Source organism: Pundamilia nyererei, unplaced genomic scaffold, assembly GCF_000239375.1.
Source record: "Pundamilia nyererei isolate P.nyererei 1_Seehausen unplaced genomic scaffold, PunNye1.0 scaffold00434, whole genome shotgun sequence".
NCBI lineage: Eukaryota > Metazoa > Chordata > Actinopteri > Cichliformes > Cichlidae > Pundamilia > Pundamilia nyererei.
The window spans coordinates 62,546-87,170 of NW_005187835.1; the positions used below are offsets into that span (position 1 = coordinate 62,546).

Consider the following 24,625-nt stretch of genomic DNA (forward strand, 5'->3'; position numbering starts at 1 on the left):
GGTGACAGTTTTGCCATAAGTTCTTCTCATGCACTGATCAGATGGTTGTAACTGTATAATCCCCAAGCAGCTTTTGGGTTTACTGTCTTACACATCAGTGCAACATTTTACTTATATAAATGTGTGAAACCTTACTGATGGGTGACTGAATGCTGTATTAAAGTGCTGCACATGGCTAAACTGGAATTAAATGTTAGTGATGTGGCAAAATGATCCAACATCATTAAACGATCTCATGCAAAGGAATAAACGGCTGAGCTGAAAGCGGCTTGGTCACGTATTTCTACGCTGAACTGATATAAAATCGGGTGTGTCCAGAACCTGAGAAATTGTGTAGTTTGCTATGTTTTACAAACACCTGCCTCCGTGAAATTGACTGACGTGCAAAGCTAATTTACACGTTGGCAACATCACGGAAGAGGACGAGTCTCACGTGATGCTGACCTTCTGACGGTAACCATGGTTTTATTTTGAAGGCTGAAAGCGACCCGGTAGTTCGTCGTCTTTGTTCTCGTAATGAGCGGGGAAACCGTTCAGGCGACCTTTTTGTGCTTGCTAGGAGTGCTCTTAGTGGTACCTGCCTTCCCTTAGCTTTAAGTGGACACGGACCTTTCTCTCCACAGTGGACATTTGAGGCACGACGTCCTGAAGCAGAGCAACTAGTCTGTTTATCGAGTTACCTCATGCTAACGAGTAGCGCTAGCTGGGTTCTGACAAAGCAGCTAACAGCGGCGAAGGTGAGCTTTTAGCTACTGACTTTTATCACTGACAGGTTTATTCACACCGAAAAATCATATGTGAGGTAAACTTTAAACAGCTCGCTCAGTGGTGAGTAACCTGTAGGGCAGCTGACCGCTGTGTTAGCAAAGCTGCACGATGTTGACGTGGAGCTGGATACCGGACTGCACGCGTAAACCAACCTTTCTACTTGTTTGAGGAGTTAACAAATGCGTTTCGAGAGGCTGAAAAAAGTTTGTTTTGTTTTTTTGTTGGGAAGGGCTGGCCAAAGAATAAGCTAACTGTTGGCTAACGCTGAGCTGAAGCTTTCGTCAACTTTCCCAGTTCCTCTGTGCTAAGGTGTCGCTGAAATACTGAAAGCACCCTCGAAGGTTGTCAGCTGAAACCAAACATGTAGACTGTTCTTCTGGACGTTAAATGGTGGAGTCTCGTTAAGAGCAGAGCCCTGTAAGTAATGTAGGGTGGGGGCGAGTGTAACCTTTTGTCTGCTGAACTGCTCGAACACACCCACAGGTGTGGCGATGACCCGAGGACGTCACGTTGCCCAGGCCTGAGGCCTCCTGAACAAGTATTTCAACTTCATAACTGCACCGACAGCGAGTGCATGCTTTTCTCTGAAGCTCGGGAAGCCAACAGGACGTGAGAACTGACGATTTTAACCGAGCTCTCACAAGCTCCGCGAGCAGACATGGCAGCTGTGGTGGGCAAAGCGTGGGGGTGGGTCCGCTCATGGGGCAGCAGCGGTGCCAGGTCAAAGGACACTAACGTTTTGACAGCTGAGCGCCAAAAGCTGCGTGGCAGTGGTGGTTGGGGCATCAAGGCTTGGATCTGGGGCTCATGGGGACGTCAGCATGAACTAAGCAGTCCAGTAGAGGAGTACTGGGAGGCACAGGAGAAGCTTCAGCCCATTAAAATTGAAGATCTGGCGGCAGGGAAGCCAGAGGCTGAAACTGTACTGGTGCCTAGGTGGTGGGATAGATATCTTCCAACTTCTTATCTGTGGCCAAGGAAAACTGAGCTAAGTGGACTACGACACAGGAAACGTGACGGTGGGACTGGAGATCCACGGGAACGTGATACTGATGGAGACTTTTCTGATTATGGAACCCCCCCTCCGTCCCCCACCCCTTCTCCCTCTCAGCTGACTTCTCCTTTTCGACTGTTTGCACACAGCTGGAACGTGGAGATTGTACCAGAGCACTACGAGATCTGCTTTAACTTCCTACGCCACTTGTTTGACCTGTTTGTTGTTGGCTTCCTGTGGACTGTGTCACCTCCTGCCAAGCTTATCCTGGAGGTGCTGGGTGTCCAGGGAGCACTGAGACTGTGGTTTCATGGTATGGCTATGTTTTTTGTCGCCACAGTTGGAATGGCAGGATTACTCTGGTTGATCCAGGAGTATCTCCTGCAGTTTGCCCTGATCTATGGCATCATTCAGGCGTTGGTGATCTCTGTCAGTGTTCGACAGAGTGTGATGCTAGGTGTTGAGGAAGAGAATGACCAGACAGGAAAGGACACTGATGACACGAGAGACACTAAGGAACACAAAGACAAGCCTGTGTCTGTCACAGACAAGGTAAAGACAAATTAAAGGTGAGTCCATTTATTCTTGTTATATTTGTCAAAGTTATCAGATTTAATTTTATTCTGTAACATTGTGTTGTTTTTTTGTCCAGGCTTCAGAATAATACAGCTGTTTACTGAAGGCGTTTTAGTGTAGGGGCTAGCAGTTGTTACACAGTTGAACACTACGAGTCTGTGTAAGTTGATCAACTACTGTAAGAAGAAGAGAAAAATGCTCAGTGCTGTCATTGGGCATCCAACACAAACACAGCAGGGACATCCTGGATCTATTTTAACCCTGTTACCAAGTGAAACACAAAAAAACATTCTCTGAGTGGTGTGAAACCAGCTCGAAGCTCAGACCTGCTCTGGGTGGAACCACTTATTTCCCTGTCAAGATTGAGTTATTGTGTGTTGTGAGTAAGACCCACTATCAGCTGTCTGCTAGGCTTCACACAGCTTTAACAAACTTCACTGAGCGTGAACTCTGCAGCTAAGTTAACACAGCCAGAGCTGTGGTTATTTGTATGGAGTTTACCTTCTGCAAACACCTGGAGGATCAAACTACATTCACTCTGTCAGCTCGAGCAAAATAGAAAAAGGGCGCCAACTTGTTTACTTTCACTGTTAGTTGAAATAACTAAAATATGTTTGAGGCATTCTGTGACCAGTGGTAAGAAAAGCTGCTGTTGGCTGTGCAACAAAGCCTCGACACATTCAGTACAAGTTTCTCTCCCAAATGTGACGGAGTATTAGGGCCCCGTTAAGAGTAAAAATATATGTATTATTCAAAAAGTGGAGATTAAAGTCGTTGCTGTCACAGGCACCAAAATAGCATTTCAAGATTAATCTCAAGCTTCTGACTTTATTCTCAATGTGACCCTAATGTTCCCTCATAGTTAAGTCTAACTGTGAAGCACCGATTAGCTGAGATAGTTAGTGCTGGAAAACTAACTTTAACAAACATTAGATGATGTCAGCTGTGCATTGTGTCACACACTTATTACAAGCTTAAAAAAAAAGTTCAAATCCAGCATTGAGGCTCTTTATGTTTTTTAGGGGCCGATCGTGGCTCAAGAGTTGGGAGTTCGCCTTGTAATTGGAAGGTTGCCGGTGCGAGCCCCGGCTCCGACAGTCTCGGTCGTTGTGTCCTTGGGCGAGATTCTTCACCCGTTGCCTACTGGTGGTGGTCAGAGGGCCCGGTGGCGCCAGTGTCCGGCAGCCTCGCCTCTGTCAGTGCGCCCCAGGGTGGCTGTGGCTACAATGTAGCTGCCATCACCAGTGTGTGGATGACTGGATGTAGTGTAAAGCGCTTTGGGGTCCTTATCGACTAGTAAAGCGCTATACAAATACAGGCTATTTACCATTTTATGCTGCACTGAGGGGTTTCTGTCTTCTACTCTGAGATCAACATTGGGCCTGAATTGGGCTACTGCACATGCTCACATCCAAGCATTTCAATCCAAGTCGGGAAAGCTGACGGAGTTTACAATGTGTGAAGATAATGAATAACTCGAGACTACGTGAAAAAATGATGGAACTGAAGTTTGCTTTACTTAATAATTTTACATTGGTTATGTCCTCATGTTGGGAGCTGCCTTTAGGATGATTGCTGATTGAATGATTGAATTGGGATTAGTGGATCTACTTCCTGAGTGTATCTGCCAGTCTGTGCTGTGTGTGACCAGCCAAAACAAACCACCGAGCTGCAGCAGTAATCAGGAGGAGACGTACAACAAGCTGAAGAGGCTTTTCTAAAATAAGCCCGTGCTACCTCCACAGTCTAGCCCTGAAAACATACATGGGCAAATGCTCAGTGGAGCAGTTATTACTGAGAGTTCATTCAGTGAGGAAGAGGTTGCATAACAGCGACTATGGATTGCATCCAAAGGAAAAAAAACAACTTTAATAAACTTTTCAGTTTATTAAAAAATGAATATTAGTTAAAGAACATGAGATGAAATCGAATAAATACTGGGAGTGCATTCTTTGATCAGAACAGACCAAGATGAACTTACTGATGTTAACAATGAATGTGTCGTCTCCACAGTCGAAGTACTCAGGGGGAGATGACAGATATAAATTACACCAGTGGATGTACCAAAATAATCTGACAAAAGCTCTCCCGGGAATACTCCAGCGTGATGATCCAAAGCACACTGACAAAATCATAGCATTTCTAAAGGAGGAGAAAGTGGCCTCAAATTCATTACTACACATTTGGATCATTTTAAAGAGTTAAAGCAACACAAAGCCCTGCGTTAAAGAGCACGCAGACATTTTTGTTGCATAGATTGATTCATGTAGAAAAGGTTTACATTCCACATAAGAACAACTACCCGTCTGCATAGAGCTGTTTTTCTGTCTCTTGTATGGCATTCAGTAAGTAATTGACTTGTTCATGGACACTGAATTACCCTCAAAAGGCAGGTGTGCAAGCGCCTGCTGAAAGTGGCTCTGAAGGCCTGCGTTAGCAGCTGGGCCTGAGAATCCTCACTGATTTTATAACTGATTAGATTTTGACACAGTCGGAAATATTAAAATTCTGCTCATCAGTACATATCTACATTTTTATATCTATGTATAAAAACAAAGACTTGATCAGAGGTGTGAGCATCACAGCAGATGGCTTTCTGTCAAAGTAACTGAGGATAAAACAGTCGGGTGAACGATCCACGCTGCGTGCTTCTTTGTGTGGAGTCCGTTTACCTGCTCTCATTTACTGTTTTAGCTGTTTGCTGGTTGTTTAAATACTTTAATGAGCTTTAAGCTGAGATTCTGTCGTTTGTAATTAAACATTTATATTTAAAAATTGATTCAGGATTTAATGAATCAATATCACTTTATTCAAGCTGAAATCGTTAAACCCAGCCCTACTTGCAGCCTATTGGTGATTTAACTACATGTTTTTATGTGAACCAAAAGTGTGTTACTCTGTATTTAATGTGCCTTATGTATTGTATCTTTATTTCAGACATATACAGAAAAAAAACAATATATACACACAAGTACACATACTTGCATTTACAAAAATGAATATATATGTAAATACACACACGTATGTGCTCAGATAAAACAAAACAAATAAAATAAGTCTAAATGACATGAAATGACAATTATTAAGTCTGAAATGGAAGAAGTATAACATACCTATTAATCCCTACCCCATGCTCAACCTTCTATTGAATCCCACACACAATAAACAAGGAGAACATGTATAAACATAGCTACAGTGATAGATACAATTTAGCATAGTTATATATACAATGGGTGACCAACTTGACCAGTTTCATATTCTTCCAAATGTTATGTTGTTTTGTGTGAGACATACGTTTAAACATTTGCTATTGAGACCATGTATCCCCCCCCCCAAGTAGGAAGGCCTCCAAAGGGAGGAATAAACTCCAACAAAGGAAGAACATCATCAGCTTATGTTTACTGTGAGATGGCAAAGTACATGCGCCTGTTTCACAAAGCAGGTTTAGCAAACTTTCATGTTTGACGAGATACGGATCTGTGACATGTTTGGCTCATGCCCGGTCTTGAATAAAGCAAAGTAAAATAAAAGCATGCACTATAAGAAGCATTTTAAATCTTACTTTGGGGAAAAGACATTAACTTTTTAAGTGTCTTTATCAGATTTGACTGTACTTCTCAACATGGAGTTTTTATGTCCCACTGACAGAAGTAAAAGTACCAGCATTCTGCTCATTCATGTAGATTGGAACTTCAAATTAAATTCCCAAATAACTGCCAACATTATGCAACAGTGATAAGCAGTGGTAGCATTGACAAGGCCTTTGGTTTAACTTTCACCTCTGAGATGGAAACATGTTCAGTTGTAGAAGAGCTGAACAGGACACTGGTGAGACTGTCACTAGCAGTTCCACCAGATGTGCCTCTGCTGGTGAAAACGGCATCGGGTCTTTTGTTTTTCATGGAAGCCACGTCAGGCTGCACAGAGCACATGAGGAGAGTATGAGTTAGACACTGGAACAACAAAGAGAAGCGCTTAACTTTTCAAAATAAAAGACCCATACAGACTAAAGACTATGCTTCCTAAACACTGCTGGCTTGATTTTTGTTTTGGGGCAGGGGTGCCCAATCCCGGTCCTCGAGAGCTACCGTCCTGCAGCTTTTAGATGCATCCTTGTTCCCACACACCTGAATCAAATGAATGGCTTGTTATCAGGCCTTTGCCAAACATAATGGCATGCTGAAGAGGTAATCAAACCATTTGATTCAGCTGTGTTGGAGTAGGGATGCATCTAAAAGCTGCAGGATAGTAGCTCTCAAGGACTGGGATTGGGCAGCCCTGTTTTGGGGGATCTGACTGACAGCATAACAGTGTCTCCAGTGTCCACAGAGCCAGTGTTGGAAAGAAGTTTAGTTTTTGGTAGTTTTAAAACAGAGGCAACAACCACCGTGTTACAGTTAACTCTAATTGTTGAGCTATACCAGGCAGCATGCACACACGTGCAGTGATCGCTGTAGTCTCCTGATCGTCTGTTTATTTGGTGTGCGTCTTCCACAGGTGGAGAGAATTTGCTGGCACCACCAGTACTCCAGCTGTATCACACTTCCTCCAGCCCTCTGACGTCACAGCGGTGGGACTGAGACTGTGTTCTGCAGCGTAACTTAAGAATTGTATTGCACATTAATTTCATATTCAGAGAAACGATACTTGTGGCACTTTATGTCCAGCACTACAGATCTGCATCTGTGTTCAGTTGATCTCACTGATAACTGCTGTAATCTACACCAGAAGAGCTCATGAATGTTCAGAGAATGCTTAAGTGAAAGGGGAAATCGCCAGCAGGTACCCGTTTCTGTTTTCTTCTTGTTTGTGGGACTAGTCTTCCCATGAGACAGTCACTTGATTTGAGACCAGCCGATTGCCTCCAGTGCGTTGTGTTGGTGAGTAGAACAGCAAATCTTAGAGAGGACAGATGCAGCGTTTATGAAGAGAGCCTCACTGAGACACTTTAGGTGAAGCAGAAATATCTTTGGGTCTCTTAAACACAGCGAGGAGCAGGAATAAACTCTGAACAGAAGTCTTACTGAACAGCACCACCGACAGTTTGCTCCTGCATCCACTGGCCAGTTTTAGTGTGCCTCCTAATGTTTAGCTCTTCTGACCGTGTTCATTGTGGGGGGGGGGCAAATTTAAAGCTGCCGTATGGCCCCGCTCAGTTTGAACTCAATTGAAGCTTGGCCATGTACATTTGCTTGACTTTAACCTTTGTTCCAACACAGCTGATTTAAATGACCTCAACATGTCTTGAAGTTGTTCAGAGGCTGGTAATGAACCAATCATCTGACTCAGGTGTGCTGACCCAGGGTGAGATCTAAAACCTGCAGGACACCAGCTCTCAAGGCCTGGAGGTCCCCACCCCTGGTTTAGACTCTGTGATGGTACTGACCTGTGACTTTGAGCTTGTATCCAGGACACCGTACCGGCTCACTCAGTGGAACAGGGAGCTAATGTGAATGTTTGTGTCGCCTGCAGGAGATCCGAGCTAGTAGCAAACACCACTGGTGAGCTATAGCTACTCAAGACGCGCACACTACAGCATAGACCACAGGTGTTGAACTCCAGGCCTCGAGGGCCGGTGTCCTGCAGCTTTCAGATGTCTCCTTGATCCAACACAGCTGATTCAAATGGCTAAATGACCTCCTCAACATGTCCTGAAGTTCTCCAGATGCCTGCTAATGAAGTAATCATCTGATTCAGGTGTGTTGACCCAGGGTGAGATCTAAAACCTGCAGGACCCCCGCCCTCGAGGCCTGGAGTTCGACACCCCTGGCATAGACTGTATTAAAGCCAAGAGTAGTCTGCAGTTTAAATTTCTTTTTTTAGACAAAGAGCAAAAGACTAATGAAATCTAATTCAGATCTTTCCTTTCAAGTCATAAAGGAAGTAGCTTCAGCATGGAGATGGTTGCTGTTCGTTTATAAGTGATCAGATGTTCGGTGAATCAAACAGCAGGTCTACCTGAGCTGTGGAAGCTTCTGCAACCTTGGCATGCAACCTTTGCAGCCGATGCTACATTCAAACTATGAACTGGTTGAAGGAGCAGTACACTCATTGTTGCTTTCTGTGAGAGATATGTGAGATTCTGGGAACCGGCACAATACCAGCAGCTGACTTTAAAGTATTTTGTGTGTACACTTAGATTCTGCCTTTTGTTGTTTTCTGTGCCATGATATATACTCACAACGTAGGGCGCACTTTCCCTCCACAGAAATGTCACGGAGGGCTTTTCCATTTACCACTACTCTCGTATATATTACTGTGTTTAAGTATGTGCCGCTGAACCGTTTATTCCAGTAACACTTATGGACTTCCGCTCCATCAGCCTGTGCGATGATGAAGCCTTTGGGCAAAATTAACTGAAGTATTTGTGTCTTATTTGTGCATGACGTATAACAAAACTACAGAATTCTTATTGATGAAAATATAGCGTAAAATCAAACCCTTACTGACACTGCACTTCACAGCACAACAGGGTTCAGAGTCTGCTGATAGTTTAAGGTAGGAGATGCAAATCTGCTGCTTTTCCTCGTCTTACTGTAACATAGAAGAGTCCTCAGAGGATGCAGCTTTAAAGGGCATCATTGGATCCTTTGGCCATGCTATATTTGTCCATCACAATTCAAATAATGATATGGTATTTTTTCCTTAATCTTACAATCTTAATCTTGCTTTTTTCCAGTTTTTGGCCACATAATGAAATATTTAAGTGTTTGAAAATGTTTGATTTTATAATATTGTTCAAGTAAACAGGTTACACCAAATCTTTACAAGTCTATGTGTATACTTCTTTGTTATTGTATTAATCACTTGCCTGATGCTGATCCCTTGTGTCAACCTGGAAGGAACAAAGCAGGGAACGATTTCTAGCTGCCATCCTTCTCAGCTGAAATCTTGAAACTCTGGTGGTTGGTTATGTGGATTGTGCTGGAACAACCGTTTGTAGCCAGAGTGCAGGACCACACTGAAGTCTTTGCATGTAATAGCCAGCTAAACCTGATTGTTTTAAATGATTGATGCATTTGTTTCCATTCATGCTGGGAAATGTACTTGCACAGAGCTGATGACAGTGCGTTCTTCAAATCAGATGTGTAACACTGATGCTACTCTGACAAGTGACCTAAAAGCATCCTAGGCTGCGTGAACCTCTGTAGCCTGTAGTTAGTTTCTACAGATGATTGATACCTGCCACATCACGCTGTAAAGTCACCAGGAGCCATCATATGAAATTAAATCTGCATTAAAAAAGACTCTTGGGTAGATTCAAACAATAAATTCTAAGGTATTTTTTTACTGTGGGATGTTGATGATGTAATAGTCTGTAGGCCAAAGTTAGCTGTGTTTAGTAGATCATGAAGAATGAAAAGCATCAGTTTTAAATCTCGGCTTGATTGTGACTCGAGTCTGACAAACTACTTTAAGGCAGGGCTCACATGAAGGAGCAATCTTTATTTGTCCTATTTCCTGCGAAACACGTCTTACTCTTTATCTGGTTAGTATTACACACACGTGAGTTTGGGTTTTTTACACTTTTACGAGTCCCATTTCTGTCTCTAGGCTCTAGACCTAGGAAAGGAACTCCCCTGTACTGTGATTGGTCAAAATACATAAATACTGCAGAGAGAGGGCCATTCAGAAACCTTTCATTAACATTTCAAATGTTAGTGCACACATCTCACCCTTCAAATGGAACAAATCATGGAGTCGTGAACAAAGACTTTACAGTGAAAGTTTGGCTTTTCCACCGACCACTAGGTGGCACTGGTGTCACTTGAGCGTTCACAATCATTGGGCCTTTAAAGGCTAAAAAACAAAGCAGCCAGGAAGCAGCTGCTTGCTTCTACTGGAAAGAAATAATGATAGCAACAGAACAGTGAAGCAATGTAGGAAGTCACAGTACTGAAAGTGCAAAGTTGTAAATAACTTTAAGCTGTAATGTTTTTGTCAGTTGATGTTGGACATGTCTCCACCATTCACCAACAGGAAACTCGAATCAGCTGTCAGCACACTGGCCAACCTTTAAACCTTAAGCCAGTTCAAGGTGAGGCTGAGGAAGTGACTGAGAAGCATGACAACCATGTGTTTCCACAGTGGAAGCTACAATTGAGGTGTTTTTATCTTTGTCAGGTCTGTTACTGTGGGGCCTTTACTGAAAGTGGATTTTACACACAGATTTGTCCTTTAGTCCACTGGGGAGACCTGATGGGACATGACTAAACATTCCTGTGTCACACATCAGTACGACATTTTTAATCACAGTTCAAAACTTTAATTCACATTAAATCTGATCTCAGTGTATTCATTGTATATGTACAGAAAGCTGCAATACTGTTACAAGAACAATGTACATATGTAACAATGTGTGTGGGCAGTACAGGAAATGTTGGTGGAGATGATGTGAATATAACCCACGGTCTGAACCCATCCTGGATGAGGATGATGATGATGGAGTGTCACAGCAGAGACATCAGAAAAATAAGCCTGGGCCAGTATTCACGCAGCTTTTATCCAGTGGACACGAAGGATTTAAACAACCAAACAAAACTAAACCCATGAAAGTGTTTAAAGGTAAAACAGACCCCGCCTCCTCCTTCTGAGTTAATGAGCTTTGGTCAGAATACAGAGTGATTGTAAATAAGAGGCGGAGAGCTAAAGTTTTGAAGTAAGGCGACCGTGTATCTCCTCCAGGTCTCCATTCTTCAGATCTAGTCTGACTAATCCAGGCTTACATGATCCTGACCAAATCAGCTTACTTCAGTTCATCCAACATTAACATCCTCATCACACATGAAACTGTCTTCAAGAATCCAACCAGCTAAAACAATATCGATTTTGAAAGTGACTCCCAATGACATTAAAGGTTTTTTAAAAAGAAAACAAGCCTATAATCAGTAAATTCTGAAATATATAAGCTTAGTTAATATTTGTATTTATAACCAGCTCACTGCCAAAGTCTCTGATAAAAATCATGGGACACAAAACAAGATGGACTTGTGTGACTAATCTGCAAACTCTAGTTATACAACAGTAGTTAGAAACTCATTTAAAGCAGTTTTGTATGTAAATTGAAACCTTTTAGCATGCGTATGTACTCATGATTAAACTGTGTTTATTTACTATATTTCAATAATCTAAATGTTTGACTTTATTTTTCCCTCACTTTGTTTTTGTAGCGCTACTTCCTAATACAGTAAAAGGTGGTACTGATTATGGGGAACACTTTACAGAAAGGCACTAATCCTGCAAAATACTTTTGAATATGGGTCCATTTGAATGGGATACACTAATTCGTATCTGCTGCCTCTATTAGTTTGTGTTATTGTGAGCATGCCTTCCATAGCCTAATGATATGGAGAGAGATTTACCTGATAAGGGTTGCCAATGTGTACAATATGATCCACAAGAGAAAACGAACACTTACAAATCTGTGCAGTAATTTGTGTGCAACTTTTCATTAGCACACACTTCAATCCACACACAAATACAAGCAATCTGACCACATGTGAAACTATTCTAAAAATTCATGCATCAGAACCTGAATACATTCTGATCATTTACACACAGTTCATTAAGATCAGCTTCACAAATCCTATAATCCCACCTTTCAAAAACCTTTCTGTGTGTGTCGAAAACTACACGTAACATTTCTCCCACTTACTCAAAAAACCTTAAATACGTTTGGATGAATCCCCTGATACGCACAGATCACATCACATGCCCATGTGGGGTAAGCCTGCATCGGCTTCCCTTCATTGGCTTCCTGTTAAATCCAGAATTCAAAATCCTGCTCCTCACATACAAGGTCTTAAATAATCAGGCCTCATCTTATCTCAATGACCTTGTAGTACCATATCACCCTATTAGAGCACTTCGCTCTTGCTCTGCAGGCCTACTTGTTGTTCCTAGAGTATTTAAAAGTAGAATGGGAGGCAGAGCCTTCAGTTTTCAGGCCCCTCTTCTATGGAACCAGCTTCCAGTTTGGATTCAGGAGACAGACACTATCTCTACTTTCAAGATTAGGCTTCAAACTTTCCTTTTTGCTAAAGCATATAGTTAGGGCTGGACCAGGTGACCCTGAATCCTTCCTTAGTTATGCTGCAATAGGTGTAGGCTGCCGGGGGTTCCCATGATGCACTGGGTGTTTCTACCTCACTCACTATGTATTAACAGACCTCTCTGCACTGAATCATATCTGTTATTAACCTCTGTCTCTCTTCCACAGCATGTCTTTATCCTGTCTTCCTTCTCTCACATCAACCAATCACAGGAGATGGCCCCGCCCCTCCCTGAGGCTGGTTCTGCTGGAGGTTTCTTCCTGTTAAAAGGGAGTTTTTCCTTCCCACTGTCGCCAAAGTGCTGCTCACAGGGGTCATATGATTGTTGGGTTTTTCTCTGCATGTAGTATTGTAGGGTCGACCTTACAGTATAAAGAACCTTGAGGTGACTGTTGTTGTGATTTGGGGCTGTGTAAATAAAACTGAACAGAACTGAATAAGCTGTTCTGTTTATTTAGAAAAAGACACGCAGGTCTACACTTGAATGCATGAATTTTTAGAATAGTTTCACATGTGGTCAGATTGCTTGTATTTGTGTGTGGATTGAAGTGTGTGCTAATGAAAAGTTGCACACAAATTATTGTACACATTTATAAATGTTAGTTTACGCTTGTGGATCGTATTGTACACAGAAGCAAATTTCTCTCCATACAGTGAAGATATAGAAAAGCAGCTCACACAAGCCCACCTCAGTGAACCAAACTGTATTCAGAGCCTTGGCTCATATGTTCAGCATTCGCTGTAAATCTGGTGAACAGCTCAGAAAAGACAAATATGAAGCTAATCTAAATGTCCAGTATTTAACCTGCTGGGCTCAGGTACATGTCAAATATGGACGAGTTCAGAATTAAGAGCAGCAAATAAATTAGAAAACTACATTTTAAAAAAACAATATGCTGTATTATATACATTTAACTCTGCGAGCAGACAGCATTTAATGGCCTCTTTCTGCTGTCACCTTTTCCAAACTGATGCCTTGCAGTCAGAAAGTCCCACATGCTGCTGGGGAGAGTCAGCACTCCTCTGATGTATTCAGAACCATACATCATGCTACTAATGACTACTTTTGGAATGATTTAAAGTTCTACGAAGTAACAGGAAGTAATGCGACTGTTATAGAGCTGTGAAGCTCTTCTGGGTGCACTGTGGAATCTGCAGACATAACTTTTCTGGAAAAAGGAAAATCGATTTTACAAGTTTTATTTTTCTTTTCTAAATAATCCTTTCAAACCTCCACATCATGGGGTTGATGCGCATCACCTAGATGATGACCATAAAGGAGCCCAACCTGCCAGCACAACTCAATAAAACCAAACAAAGGAAAGAATAAAGTTCAAAGCTCAGAGCTTATTTTCCTAGTGTGTTAGGTCGGCAGATAAGGCTGAGCAGTGATGTCATGCGCACCGAGTGGAGCTGATTGGAAAAACGCTGAAACTGTCATTTGATTTCAATTAGAATCACAATTTGAACGTGTTGCCAGTCTATGCTTCATATTTAAGTTGGCACAATAGCAAACACGCTTTGAGGTCGGCAAAGTATTTTCCACGAGCCCGTGACGTGGCCATGACTTTCCCCGAGAGGAGCAGCAGCACAGAGGCTGCCGTCGTGCGGCAGCAGCTGGGACTTTCAGACTCGGGCCGGTTGTCAGGCCTGAACCTCAGTGATGAAACTAAACTAAAACAAGAGTGCAGTTTGTTTGTTTTTAATGTGTCATTGTCGTGGCGCCAAAGAGCCCTCAGACCACACAATCAGCCCTGCTTTTTGTTAGTGCGAGTGCGACCCCCCAGAGTTTGGGGGTACTGTAGTCCCCCCACCCCCCGTCTGTCCATGGCCTCTCCTGCCGTGGCCCAGGATACAGTGAGCGCTGCCGCAGCCTTCGTCGTCGTCGTCTCCCTCGCTCTCGGAGGAAGATTCTCCAAACTGTCGGGGCTTCTCGTAAATGCAGCAGCCTGAAACACAACAAGCAGCTCATGATGCCACAGGCTCAGATGAAGCTCCAAGTTCGTCATTTCAAAATTAAAAATACTTCAGAAACAGTAACTGCAGGAGCGTGTGATTAAACACATACTGTGTCTTTGATGTAGTAAGTGTGCAGAAGGCGGATGCTGAGGCAGGAGACCGTGGTCTACTCAGGGCTTTAGCTGCATTTTAGTGCATGTTACACATGTGCACGGTACTGAGAAAGATTAAGGCTATTAAAATTAATTAGCTGAGCCTCGATTATGTCATGAGGAAAGTAATGAGATGCAATGCACCGTGATACGCTGAAGCACGTTCGGTACAGCTACTACTTGTTGTAATTACTTCATGCGTGTCATATACTGCAGTTAAACAGGAAAACCACGTGTACTGTACAGTCACTCGTGGTGCGCAGGTGTATATGGTCCAGGCTTTATAAATAAGTGTGCGTCATTTGACTGAGTACAGTCTCTGCTGTGGACACACAGTTTCAACCATGCTGAGGGGAAATTAATGATACAAAAATAAATAAATAAAAAGAATCATATGGAAAGCAGGGGTGCAGCGCGGCAGTACTAACGGTGCTGGGCAGCATAGCCAGTGTACTTTGTTGTCATTCCAAACTGGTTTTTCTTTTTCTTGCTTTCTTTCCTGATAATAAAACCACACAGTTCAGAGGAAAATGTCCAAATCGAGTTTCTTTCCAGGACAAACTTCATGAAACAGCTTTTTCAGGACTGACTCTGCAGCCCGGTGCCAAATATCCCATTGTTCCACACTCAGCATAAGAGTAAAATATCAGCTGTGTTGTTTTTGTGATTTCGTTTTAATTGTTTTATGACGACTTTCAATTATTTCATATTCTGCAGAATCCCAACACTGGACGCCCACAGAAAATCCCACTGAGAACAACCACCCCACTGTGAAACCACCACAGTCATAAAATATACCACAGTGCAAGTTTTGCCACTGAACCTAAACAGTAAAAGAAAAAGTGCATCCAATACGTTTGCATTTGTTCCTCCTAAAACGTGACAGAGCAAAACACTGAAAACTGGTGGCAGACATATTTGAAATGCTTAATTACATTTCTCAGCCTGTGTGCTACGGAGAAAGATAAACTCACACTTTGAAGACCTTCTTCCCAAATGCTCGTTGTCGACAGTGTCACTGGACCACTCCACCTTCTTCTCAGTCTTCCTCTTCCTCAACTTGATTGTCAAGCTTCGTCCCTCCTGTAACATGTAAGAGGTCTACTGTGAGACATCGCAAACAACCCACAGTGTGAACTGTGACCTGCAGGCACACTCAATGACATCTATCATTTGTAGGACCTTCTTGTTGTCTCTATGGTGTCATGGGCATGCTATTGTGTCCTGCTCTCTGAAAAGTAAAACATGTCCTTGCTCAGGTGATGGAGCAGGTCACCTACTAATCAGAGGGTTGCTGGTTTGATCCCTGTCTGCTGCAGATACTAACCCCAAGGACTTATTCCTCTGATGTATCAGACTCTAAATGTGTATGGATGTTAGACAGATACAAGTGCTAATTGGCTAAGTTGTGGAAAGTGCTTTGACTGCTCAGAGCAGAAGCGTCTATATAAGAACCAGTCTACGTACCATGACCATCAGTTAGGCAAATTCTGATAATATTTTAAAGGAATAAATTGCAACTATTGAAATACTTCTAACTATGACAACATCTGCAGTAAACGGTCTGCATCAGTAGGAGATTTGTGTAAAATGATACACAAAGTATGTTGTAGCCAAACACGAGTATGCCTCTTAAATCCTTTAAGACTTCTTCTTATTTAAAAGTCAAACATGACTATGCAAATATTTAAAAAGAAATAAAAATGCGCAACAAATTATAAAAAAGTCGAGCCGTGAGGGTTGGGAGGGGTTAATAACAAACTATTAAAGAGCACCTGCCTCAGAAATGACACAAAGCTGGGGTTACCGGGCGTGTACGATCCCTTTGCCCCGTGGTGCCTACAGATGGGCCTGTCTGCGCTGCATCTAAACCCATTCTAACCGACTATGGGGATTTCAGTTAATGGAGGTCTGACTGTTTATCTGAGCAGGACAACTTGAAATATGATTTGAACAGAGTGTATTTAACATGTAAACCGGATGCTCCTGCTGCTTTAGACATTATGCAACAATACTACAGATTCGGGTTGTTAATTGAAAGCTGTTTAACTTTCACACAGCAACGCGGAGCTATTCAGCACTTAGCCCGCTATCGGCTTTCCATAATGCTACCGCGCTACTAGCAGCCCTGACATTTAAATAAGCCTAACGTAACTAACATATCAGGCCTCACGAAGCTTCCCCCGTAATAACATGAACGCTGTATCTTTAATGTACGCTGTCACTGGCTGCCAGAGCGGTCCAACTGTCTCACGAACAGCTGTCCATCGTTTACCTGCTGGGGCGGCGGCGGCGTGCTCGTCTGAACGGTCTCCGTTATGGTCTCACTGGATGTTCCTGGAACCTCCGCCATCCCTGCAGCTGCTTTGCTAACGCTACCGTTAACTAGCTTAAAGATCCAAAAGAAACGAAGCAGAGCGTCAACAATGAGCGACACCGCGTTAGTCGACAGCTAACCGACTAACCTTCCGCTCTTTAACTCCAAAAATCGCACTGAATGGAAAAATGTCAACCCACAGTTACGAGGTGTGGGACAGCGGTGGCTACAGTCAAAGCACAAAACGCGTTAGCCAGGGTCGGAACGGAAACGTACGGCTCCTCGTTACAACTATCAGCTATGGGAACCATCATCACCCACAAAAATAATCACATGACAGTAGTCGCTGGGCTACATCATTATATTATGTGTGGAATTAAAATGGTTTAGATAGTTAAGTGGATAGAAAACTCTGTTTCCACAATTTATTTTATTTTTAAACTCGGGAAGGATGTTCCGGTTCCTCTTAGCTTTAACTTGAAACGCTGTGGGGAAGATATTTCCAGACGGACCAAGTGCGTTTCCTGTTGTCCGTGAAGATATAATAGCCCGTCAACAAACAGCACCAAACCATACTGGAACATCGTTTTGTCACGGATTTAATCTTGTGTAAAGCTTCCATACAAACGTCTCTCCTCAGGTTGGCAGGGACAAAGTAGTGACGTTACACGGCTGTGGCTGGCATGCGTGGGCATTCTAGCGTGTAAAGTCACCGAGGATGTGGAGGACAGGCCCTGGTCCGAGTCTGAGGAGGGCAGCCAGACTCTGTTCCAGCACCCCACCTAAAGCTTCTCACACAAACTTCACTGCACGGCCCCACGCCGAGAAGCAGAGGCGCAGACGAGTGCGGGAGGAGGGCATCCTATCGAGTCAGCATGGTGTAAGTTAGAGGGAGGCAAATCAGAAACTTTATTGTCATTGTCACGAGAACAACGAAATGAAGAATGGTCCCCGATCATTGCATCATCCCTAGCAATATCAAAATATAAATAAAACAATAAAATTCAATAAATAAAATAGATAGAATACTTAAAATACTAATAAGATGTAACAGTAAAACATTCACATACATTCCCACACACATGCTTCAGGCCGTGCATAGATTAACACAGGAGTGGCGTGATGGACATTTTTTTGTAGTATTCAGATGTGTTATTGCAGTTGGATAACAGCTGTGTTTGAGTCTGTTAGTCCTTGCTCTGATTGCCCTGTACCGTCTGCCTGAGGGCAACAGTTCGAACAGGGAGCACTAAGGCTCTCTGCCAAATCCCCCAAGGAAAGAGTACTAGTGCGTTTGTGTGTATGTTTACAGATATACTGGCATCGTTGTGTTGATAATAACAATAATAATGTAATCGTTTAATGCTGCACTCATTAGTTACCTCTGCCTCCCATTCTACTTTTAAATACTCTAGGAACAACAAGTAGGCCTGCAGAGCGAGAGCGACGTGCTCCAATAGGCTGATATGGTGCTACAAGGTCATTGAGATAAGATGGGGCCTGATTATTTAAGACCTTGTATGTGAGGAGCAGGATTTTGAATTCTGGATTTAACAAGAAGCCAAAACAGGAGAAATCTGCTCTCTCTTTCTAGTCCCTGTCAGGACTCTTGCTGCAGCATTTTGGATCAGCTGAAGGCTTTTCAGTGAGTTTTTGGACATCCTGATAATAATGAATTACAGTCGTCCAGCCTGGAAGTAATAAATGCATGAACTAGTTTTTCAGCGTCACTCTGAGACAGGATATTTCTAACTTTAGAGATGTTGCACAAATGGAAGAAAGCAGTCTTACATATTTGTTTAATATGTGCGTTGAAGGACATGTCCTGGTCAAAAATGACTCCAAGGTTCCTCACAGCGTTACTGGAGCCCAAGGTAATGCCATCCAGAGTAAGAATCTGCTTAGAGACCATATTTCTAAGCTTTTCAGGGCCGAGTACAATAACCTCAGTTTGATCTGAAGTAAGAAGCAGAAAGTTAGCGGCCATCCATCTTTATGTCTTTAAATGATGCTTTCATTTATTAAAGTTATTCAAACCTGCACAGCCATCTGTGAAATCAGTGGCTGTTCGTGCTGGAAAATCTGTCCAATGTGTCTGAATGGAAACAATCATGCAAAGCAGAGTGGGCTAAAATTCCTCCACAGTGATGTGAAAGAGTCCTTGGCTGTTAACTCAAACACTCGATTGGACGTCTTGAGGGTAGCACTACCAGTTATTGGGTTTTGGGGACAATTACTTTACACACTGTTGTGTTTCAACCGTGTTGACTTGTGACTTGTTCAGTGCTGTGCTAATGCACTCCATGATGTCATAAATATAGTTATGAGAGATACGATAGCTGAAGCTGCCGGTTAGACACGCTCTGATGTTTCTGTTTGCAGAGTGCTGAAGGTAAAGCAGTAAAGTGGAGTGAGAAGCAGAAGATTGCTTACACTGCTCCGACACCTCCTGGGGCAAAGAAAGGTGACTCTCCTGTAACCTCTGCTGGCTCGGCTGTCTCTTCTCCTCACAGGCTCTGAAAGTCCTTCTTCTGTTTCCCTGCAGACACTAGCTTACCGTTCCCATCGTGTTACAGTCCGGAGTATGTGGAGTCCAGCTGGTATCAGTGGTGGGAGAAAGAGGGATTCTTCAGTCCTGAGCAACATGTAAACATGTGAACTTGTTAAATCATTACTGTTGCAGTTAAAATGAATTCACTTTAATGCAGTTTTTTTGCAGTTTCTATGAAACAAACTGAGTAAGTGGTTAATCAGCTAAGCTTTAATGCTAATAATAGCAAATAAATACTTTTTATTTAGTGATGCAGAAAATGGATGAACTGTTTGAGAGCACTGATCAGAAAACATACATTTGTATTTGTCACAGACAGTTACTTCTACTTTGGTCATATTTTCAGGCATCCAAAGTGACCTTTATGTCCTTTCTGACCTTGTCCTGCCGGCAGTGCGCTCTTTATTTCTGTAAAGCAGTTTGTTTTTTCTACAATAATTATTTTTATTGTAGAAAAAATATTGCTTTGCTTCTTCTGTCCCTTTGACAGGAGAAGGCAGGTTGCTGTGATGTCCTCCTGTGTTGTTTTTGTTTTTTGTTTTTCTCTCAGCAGGTGATGAGGCAGATATAAGTGGGTTTTTTTCTCCCTCCCTCTTCATCTCGAGTTTTTCCTCCTCTTCTCCCCAACTTCTCTGTCCCTCATCTTTCCCGTCCCTCAGTCCTGTCCGTTCTAATTGCAATAACTTAAAATAAATAAATAATAATAAAGGTCGAATAAAATATGACAATCATGCAGTAAAAGCCATAACGATCTATTTGGGAAAATAAATCTGTTGTGCATTTTTCTGGGCCTTCAGAGGATCACTGTGATTGTAAAAACAGAAAAGTGCGTCTTCCTGAGATGTGATCACACTGCAAGCCTGACCACCTCAGATTTGGTCAGAGTGATCTGATTGTATTCAAGTTATCCAGGTAAAGGTGGCACGACGAGGAGCAAAAGAGACATCAGTCTCAAAGGTCCACCTTAATGTTCAGTTTCATTTGAATCTGAACATGTTTTTTTAATCCTTAGAAGTCAAGTCAATATTTTCAATAATTAGAAAGTATACGTTACTAAAGCACGAGCGACAGCACTGCGAGATATTTGATTACAGCGAAGGAAAACGTTGTTCTGTAGAGCGAGTGTGCACACATGCACGCCAGTAACGTGTTTCCCTTCCTGCTCTCAGGAACGGTTGCCCCACGCTGTGGATCAGACCTTCTCTCTGTGTATTCCTCCACCAAACGTGACTGGTACTCTGCACCTGGGCCACGCTCTGACAGTAGCTGTAGAGGATGCGCTGGTTCGATGGTAACTATCAGCAGCAGAGCAGCATGTTGTCTTTGTTCTCTGAGCTCACGTGTTGATGGTTTGTATCCATCAGGAGACGGATGCAGGGCTGCAGAGTGCTGTGGGTGCCTGGATGTGACCATGCAGGTATCGCAACGCAGGTACGCGTGATGACGGTTTGGCTCACATGTTCTCAGGTGTCCCTCAGAGTAACATCAAAATATGGAAACTGCTAAAAATCACACATTTATATCGTGATAGTGGCACATGCTCAGTGCTGAGAGTGTCGATGTGCTCGTGGTTTAGACGGTGGTGGAGAGGAGACTGCTGAGGCAAACGGGGAAGCACAGACGAGACTTTACGAGGGACGAGTTTCTGGAGGAGGTGTGGAAGTGGAAGAATGAGTGAGTCTTCACATCTGGACTTCTGAGCACATCTGCTGTGTGGCCTGTTTGCTGAGTTTTGAGCCTCTGTTGCAGGAAAGGAGACGAGATCTACCACCAGCTGAGGAAGCTTGGAGCTTCTCTGGACTGGAGCAGACCCTGTTTCACCATGGACCCAGTAAGAGTGGAGTCAAACTGTACAAATAACTGCAGCAGCAGTACAAAGAGAGACGAATATGAAACTGTGGTGTGATGTAAGCACATACACCACATACACACGATGGGTAGAGATGAGTCATTCCCAGCGTCCCTGTTTCCAGTAAGGCAGATTTATTTATTTGTAGCCGTCTCTGCCTCCTCACCACGGCACACGCAGGCTCGTCTAAACAAGAAATCGCACCATCCTGTGGCCTCTCCAGGAAAATGAAAGTGCCGTAAGAATTGCAGAGTGAAACACTGAAGCTGAGCTGTAAAGCTGCAGTGGTGAATGGGGGAAAGTCCTTCAACTGTTTATCCTGCTTTTGTGATTTGATTTCAGGGTTTTAGCAGAGCTGTCACTGCAGCGTTTGTCCGACTGTGTGACTCTGGTCTAATTTATCGCTCAGAGGGTTTGGTCAGCTGGAGCTGTGCCCTGGAATCTGCCATCTCTGACATAGAGGTGAGACAGCTTTACATAAATGGATAGCAAATACAGCAAGTGGACAGAATAATAGAGACGGTAATGTGTCTTCTCCCCAACCTAAAGTTACTCGTGTCCAGGGGTCCAGACAGCTTTCAGATTGATTAACAGCTTGTATATAAGTGTCTTTTTTATATAAGAACGTGTACAAGGTTTGATTTTGCTTGTTCCTTAGCACATGGACGTTAATGTCATATCTAAAACTAAAGGTTATGGGAAGAACTCAGAGACCATGTGTGTGCTGAAAACAAACCTGCTCTTTGCCTCCACGTGAACAATAAAACCTTCAGCATGTGTTTGCATGTCTAATGCTACAGTCTGATAATGTGGAGCTCACATGAGCACTCGCTGTACGCTTTTTAGATGAGCTACAGAGCAGAGTGTGCCTCTGATATAATATCACTTGAACTCATCATCAGGTGGACTCGAAGGAGCTCTCCGGCCGGACCATGTTGTCTGTTCCTGGCTATGAACACAAGGTGGAGTTTGGATCGATGCTGAGCTTTGCGTACCCCGTAGAAGGCCACGGTGCGTGTCGGGACCGTCCTGGGACATGGTGTGTCCTGTATTTTGTACATTGATCCTCTTCTCTGTATTTTAGACACGGAGGTGGTGGTGTCCACCACCCGTCCAGAGACTATGCTGGGAGACGTGGCCATAGCTGTTCACCCTGATGATCCTCGATACCAGGCCAGTTGTTTATGTTAGATACTCTGGGAGTGTCTCAGTGGGAGTGTTTGACAATATTTCAGGACAAGCGACAATAAACAGTACAGGTCTGCTACACCGCTCAGTGTGTTGTAACATCAGAGAGCTGAAAACACGACGACTGTTCACAGAGAAAACTTTAAAAGCGCCGTAACACAACGGTGAGACACTACATCAGGGGTGGGGATGTCCAGGCCTCGAGGGCCGGTGTCCTGCAGGAGCCAACACAGCTGATTTAAATGAGCTCCTCAACATGTCCTGCAGTTCTCCAGAGGCCTGCTAATGAACTAATCGTGTGATTCAGGTGTGTTGACCCAGGGTGAGATCTAAACCTGCAGGACGCCGGCCCTCGAGGCCTGGGGTTGGACACCCCTGCACTGCAGCATCAGGAAGCCTGGAGGCCAAATGGACGAACTGCAGGCTGGAAGAGTGGAAACCACGCGAGCAGCGTGACGCTTGTTTAACGGAGCGTGTCTTTGCTTCTTCCAGACGGTTCATGGGAAGCACTGCAGGCATCCTTTCACCGACAGACTGTTACCCATCATCACTGATTCTATGGTGGACGTGGAGCTTGGAACTGGTGACGACCACACCTGACACCTGGCGTGACACTGTTCCTGTGGATGTGTTCAGCCCTCTGACCCGTGGTATCCGCCCACTTCCTGTTTGTCTTTTGCAGGTGCAGTGAAGGTGACTCCTGCTCATGACCACACAGACTTCGTCCTCTCACAGAGACACTCACTTCCACGCCTGACTGTGATTGCTGGCGATGGGACGATGACAGAGTCCTGTGGACAGTGGCTGGAGGTGCTGTGTTACCTGTTTGTGTACGTGTGTGAGTTTGTTGTGTGTTGTTGGTGCGGTTTGGTGTGTCTTTGGGTTTCACTGTTCTTTTTCTTTGTGAAGGGAGTGAAGCGTTTTGATGCCAGACAGCTGGTTGTGGATGCTCTGGTTGAGAAAAGACTGTTCAGAGGAAGAAAAGCTCATGCCATGAGTTTACCCGTCTGCAGGTACAGCAGCGCATGCACGCTCAACGTCTGAGTGTTTGCTCTAAAGGAACTGGATGGACCGTGTTGTGTGCAGAGTCTTTTCATTAGAGCGTTTTGTGCCAGCTGACACCACAGTACAGAGTTTGAACTGGTTTTTGTGTCGGTGCATCGATTAAAGGGAAAGCCTGAATGCTTGATCCCTCGCAGTGACCAGCTCAGAGGGCTCGGTTTTGCTTTTGGGGAATTTTGCCATCGTGGGTTAGCTCCACTTGTCCCCTCGGAGCAGAGGTCAGTAATTAATTTCCCACAAAGCCACAGACTGCTGTGAGGGGCGCACGAATATATCCTGATCTCTTTATATGAAGCTTATTAGCCCTCAGTCTCTCACGTGGTCCCGGACCCCAAATCAGTACAAAGCTGTCTATATGAGAACCTTATGATCACAGTTAATTCATCCATAGGACAGCAGGGGGCACTGCAGGACTTGATGCAGAGGAAACAGTGGAAATTGTAATAGTCTACATCAGGGGTGTCCAACTCTAGGCCTCGTGTCCTGCAGGTTGAGATGTGTCCTTGATCCAACTCAGCTGATTTAAATGAGCTCCTCAACATGTCCTGCAGTTCTCCAGAGGCCTGCTAATGAACTAATCGTGTGATTCAGGTGTGTTGACCCAGGGTGAGATCTAAAACCTGCAGGACACCGGCCCTCGAGGCCTGAAGGTCCCACCTCTTGTCAATATAGTCTCCAGATCTCGCCTATCAGGGATTTTGGACCAGTATAATAGCCACTACTCTTCATCACCATCATCAAAACACCAAATCAGAGAATTTGTTTAATTTTTTTAAAGGAGCGCTTCCACAGCTTTCCCATGACTTGAAATAATGCCAATGCGCACTGAAGTAGTTCTTTTTATGCCTTTCTTTCCTTCAATCTGTCACCTGTCTATAGCTTTGCTCGATCAGCCAAGAGAAACATTCAGTCCTCTTCAGAATAAATTGTTTAAACGAGTGAAGAGCGCAGCTGTCTGCCTCTTTACTTTATATCCATCACCAGATTTTTGAATGCTTCGCTTGTTTCCATGTACAAAGTCTTCAGTTTTATTTATACAGTCACCTCAAGGTTCTTTATACTGTAAGGTCGACCCTACAATACTACATGCAGAGAAAAACCCAACAATCATATGACCCCCTATGAGCAGCACTTTGGCAACAGTGGGAAGGAAAAAC

At 43.6% G+C, this 24,625-nt stretch overlaps 3 protein-coding genes across 4 annotated transcripts in view; 2 read left to right on the forward strand and 1 right to left on the reverse strand.

Moving 5' to 3' along the window:
- Nucleotides 1-453: 453 nt before the first annotated feature.
- cunh6orf47 (chromosome unknown C6orf47 homolog) lies at nt 454-7,931 on the forward strand. Of its 2 annotated transcripts, none has more exons than XM_005753500.1 (2): nt 454-2,331; nt 7,811-7,931. In XM_005753500.1, exon 1 carries the CDS (start codon nt 1,427-1,429, stop codon nt 2,327-2,329), a length of 903 nt encoding a protein of 300 aa, XP_005753557.1. In that variant the 5' UTR covers nt 454-1,426; the 3' UTR covers nt 2,330-2,331; nt 7,811-7,931. The 2 variants fall into 2 exon arrangements, with proteins under 2 accessions (XP_005753557.1, XP_005753556.1); XM_005753499.1 differs by lacking the exon at nt 7,811-7,931 and adding an exon at nt 6,836-6,962.
- Nucleotides 7,932-12,823: 4,892 nt separating this feature from the next.
- ppp1r11 (protein phosphatase 1, regulatory (inhibitor) subunit 11) lies at nt 12,824-17,155 on the reverse strand. The gene is made up of 3 exons (XM_005753501.2): nt 16,777-17,155; nt 15,476-15,584; nt 12,824-14,339 (listed from the first exon to the last, which is right to left on the reverse strand). Exons 1-3 carry the CDS (start codon nt 16,852-16,854, stop codon nt 14,155-14,157), a joined length of 372 nt encoding a protein of 123 aa, XP_005753558.1. The 5' UTR covers nt 16,855-17,155; the 3' UTR covers nt 12,824-14,154.
- A 159-nt stretch (nt 17,156-17,314) lies between these two features.
- Nucleotides 17,315-24,625, forward strand: part of vars2 (valyl-tRNA synthetase 2, mitochondrial) — a 20,031-nt gene continuing 12,720 nt past the window's right edge. The window contains exons 1-13 of the mRNA XM_013916026.1: nt 17,315-17,698; nt 19,201-19,282; nt 19,364-19,464; nt 20,539-20,660; nt 20,734-20,800; nt 20,946-21,043; nt 21,119-21,200; nt 21,561-21,680; nt 22,121-22,229; nt 22,303-22,391; nt 22,899-22,989; nt 23,089-23,216; nt 23,316-23,444. Of these exons, the coding sequence (XP_013771480.1) occupies nt 17,537-17,698; nt 19,201-19,282; nt 19,364-19,464; nt 20,539-20,660; nt 20,734-20,800; nt 20,946-21,043; nt 21,119-21,200; nt 21,561-21,680; nt 22,121-22,229; nt 22,303-22,391; nt 22,899-22,989; nt 23,089-23,216; nt 23,316-23,444 (1,380 nt within the window). The 5' untranslated portion in view covers nt 17,315-17,536. The remainder of the gene's footprint in view (nt 17,699-19,200; nt 19,283-19,363; nt 19,465-20,538; nt 20,661-20,733; nt 20,801-20,945; nt 21,044-21,118; nt 21,201-21,560; nt 21,681-22,120; nt 22,230-22,302; nt 22,392-22,898; nt 22,990-23,088; nt 23,217-23,315; nt 23,445-24,625) is intronic.

Excerpts from the sequence above, each read along its gene's own strand:
- cunh6orf47 (XM_005753500.1), top strand. The coding sequence starts at position 1,427 with ATGGCAGCTGTGGTGGGCAAAGCGTGGGGGTGGGTCCGCTCATGGGGC.
- ppp1r11 (XM_005753501.2), bottom strand. The coding sequence starts at position 16,854 with ATGGCGGAGGTTCCAGGAACATCCAGTGAGACCATAACGGAGACCGTT. Across the intron at positions 15,585-16,776 it reads CGCCGCCGCCGCCCCAGCAG|GAGGGACGAAGCTTGACAAT; the intron begins GTAAACGATGGA and ends TACATGTTACAG. Across the intron at positions 14,340-15,475 it reads GGGAAGAAGGTCTTCAAAGT|GCTGCTGCATTTACGAGAAG; the intron begins GTGAGTTTATCT and ends GTTGTGTTTCAG.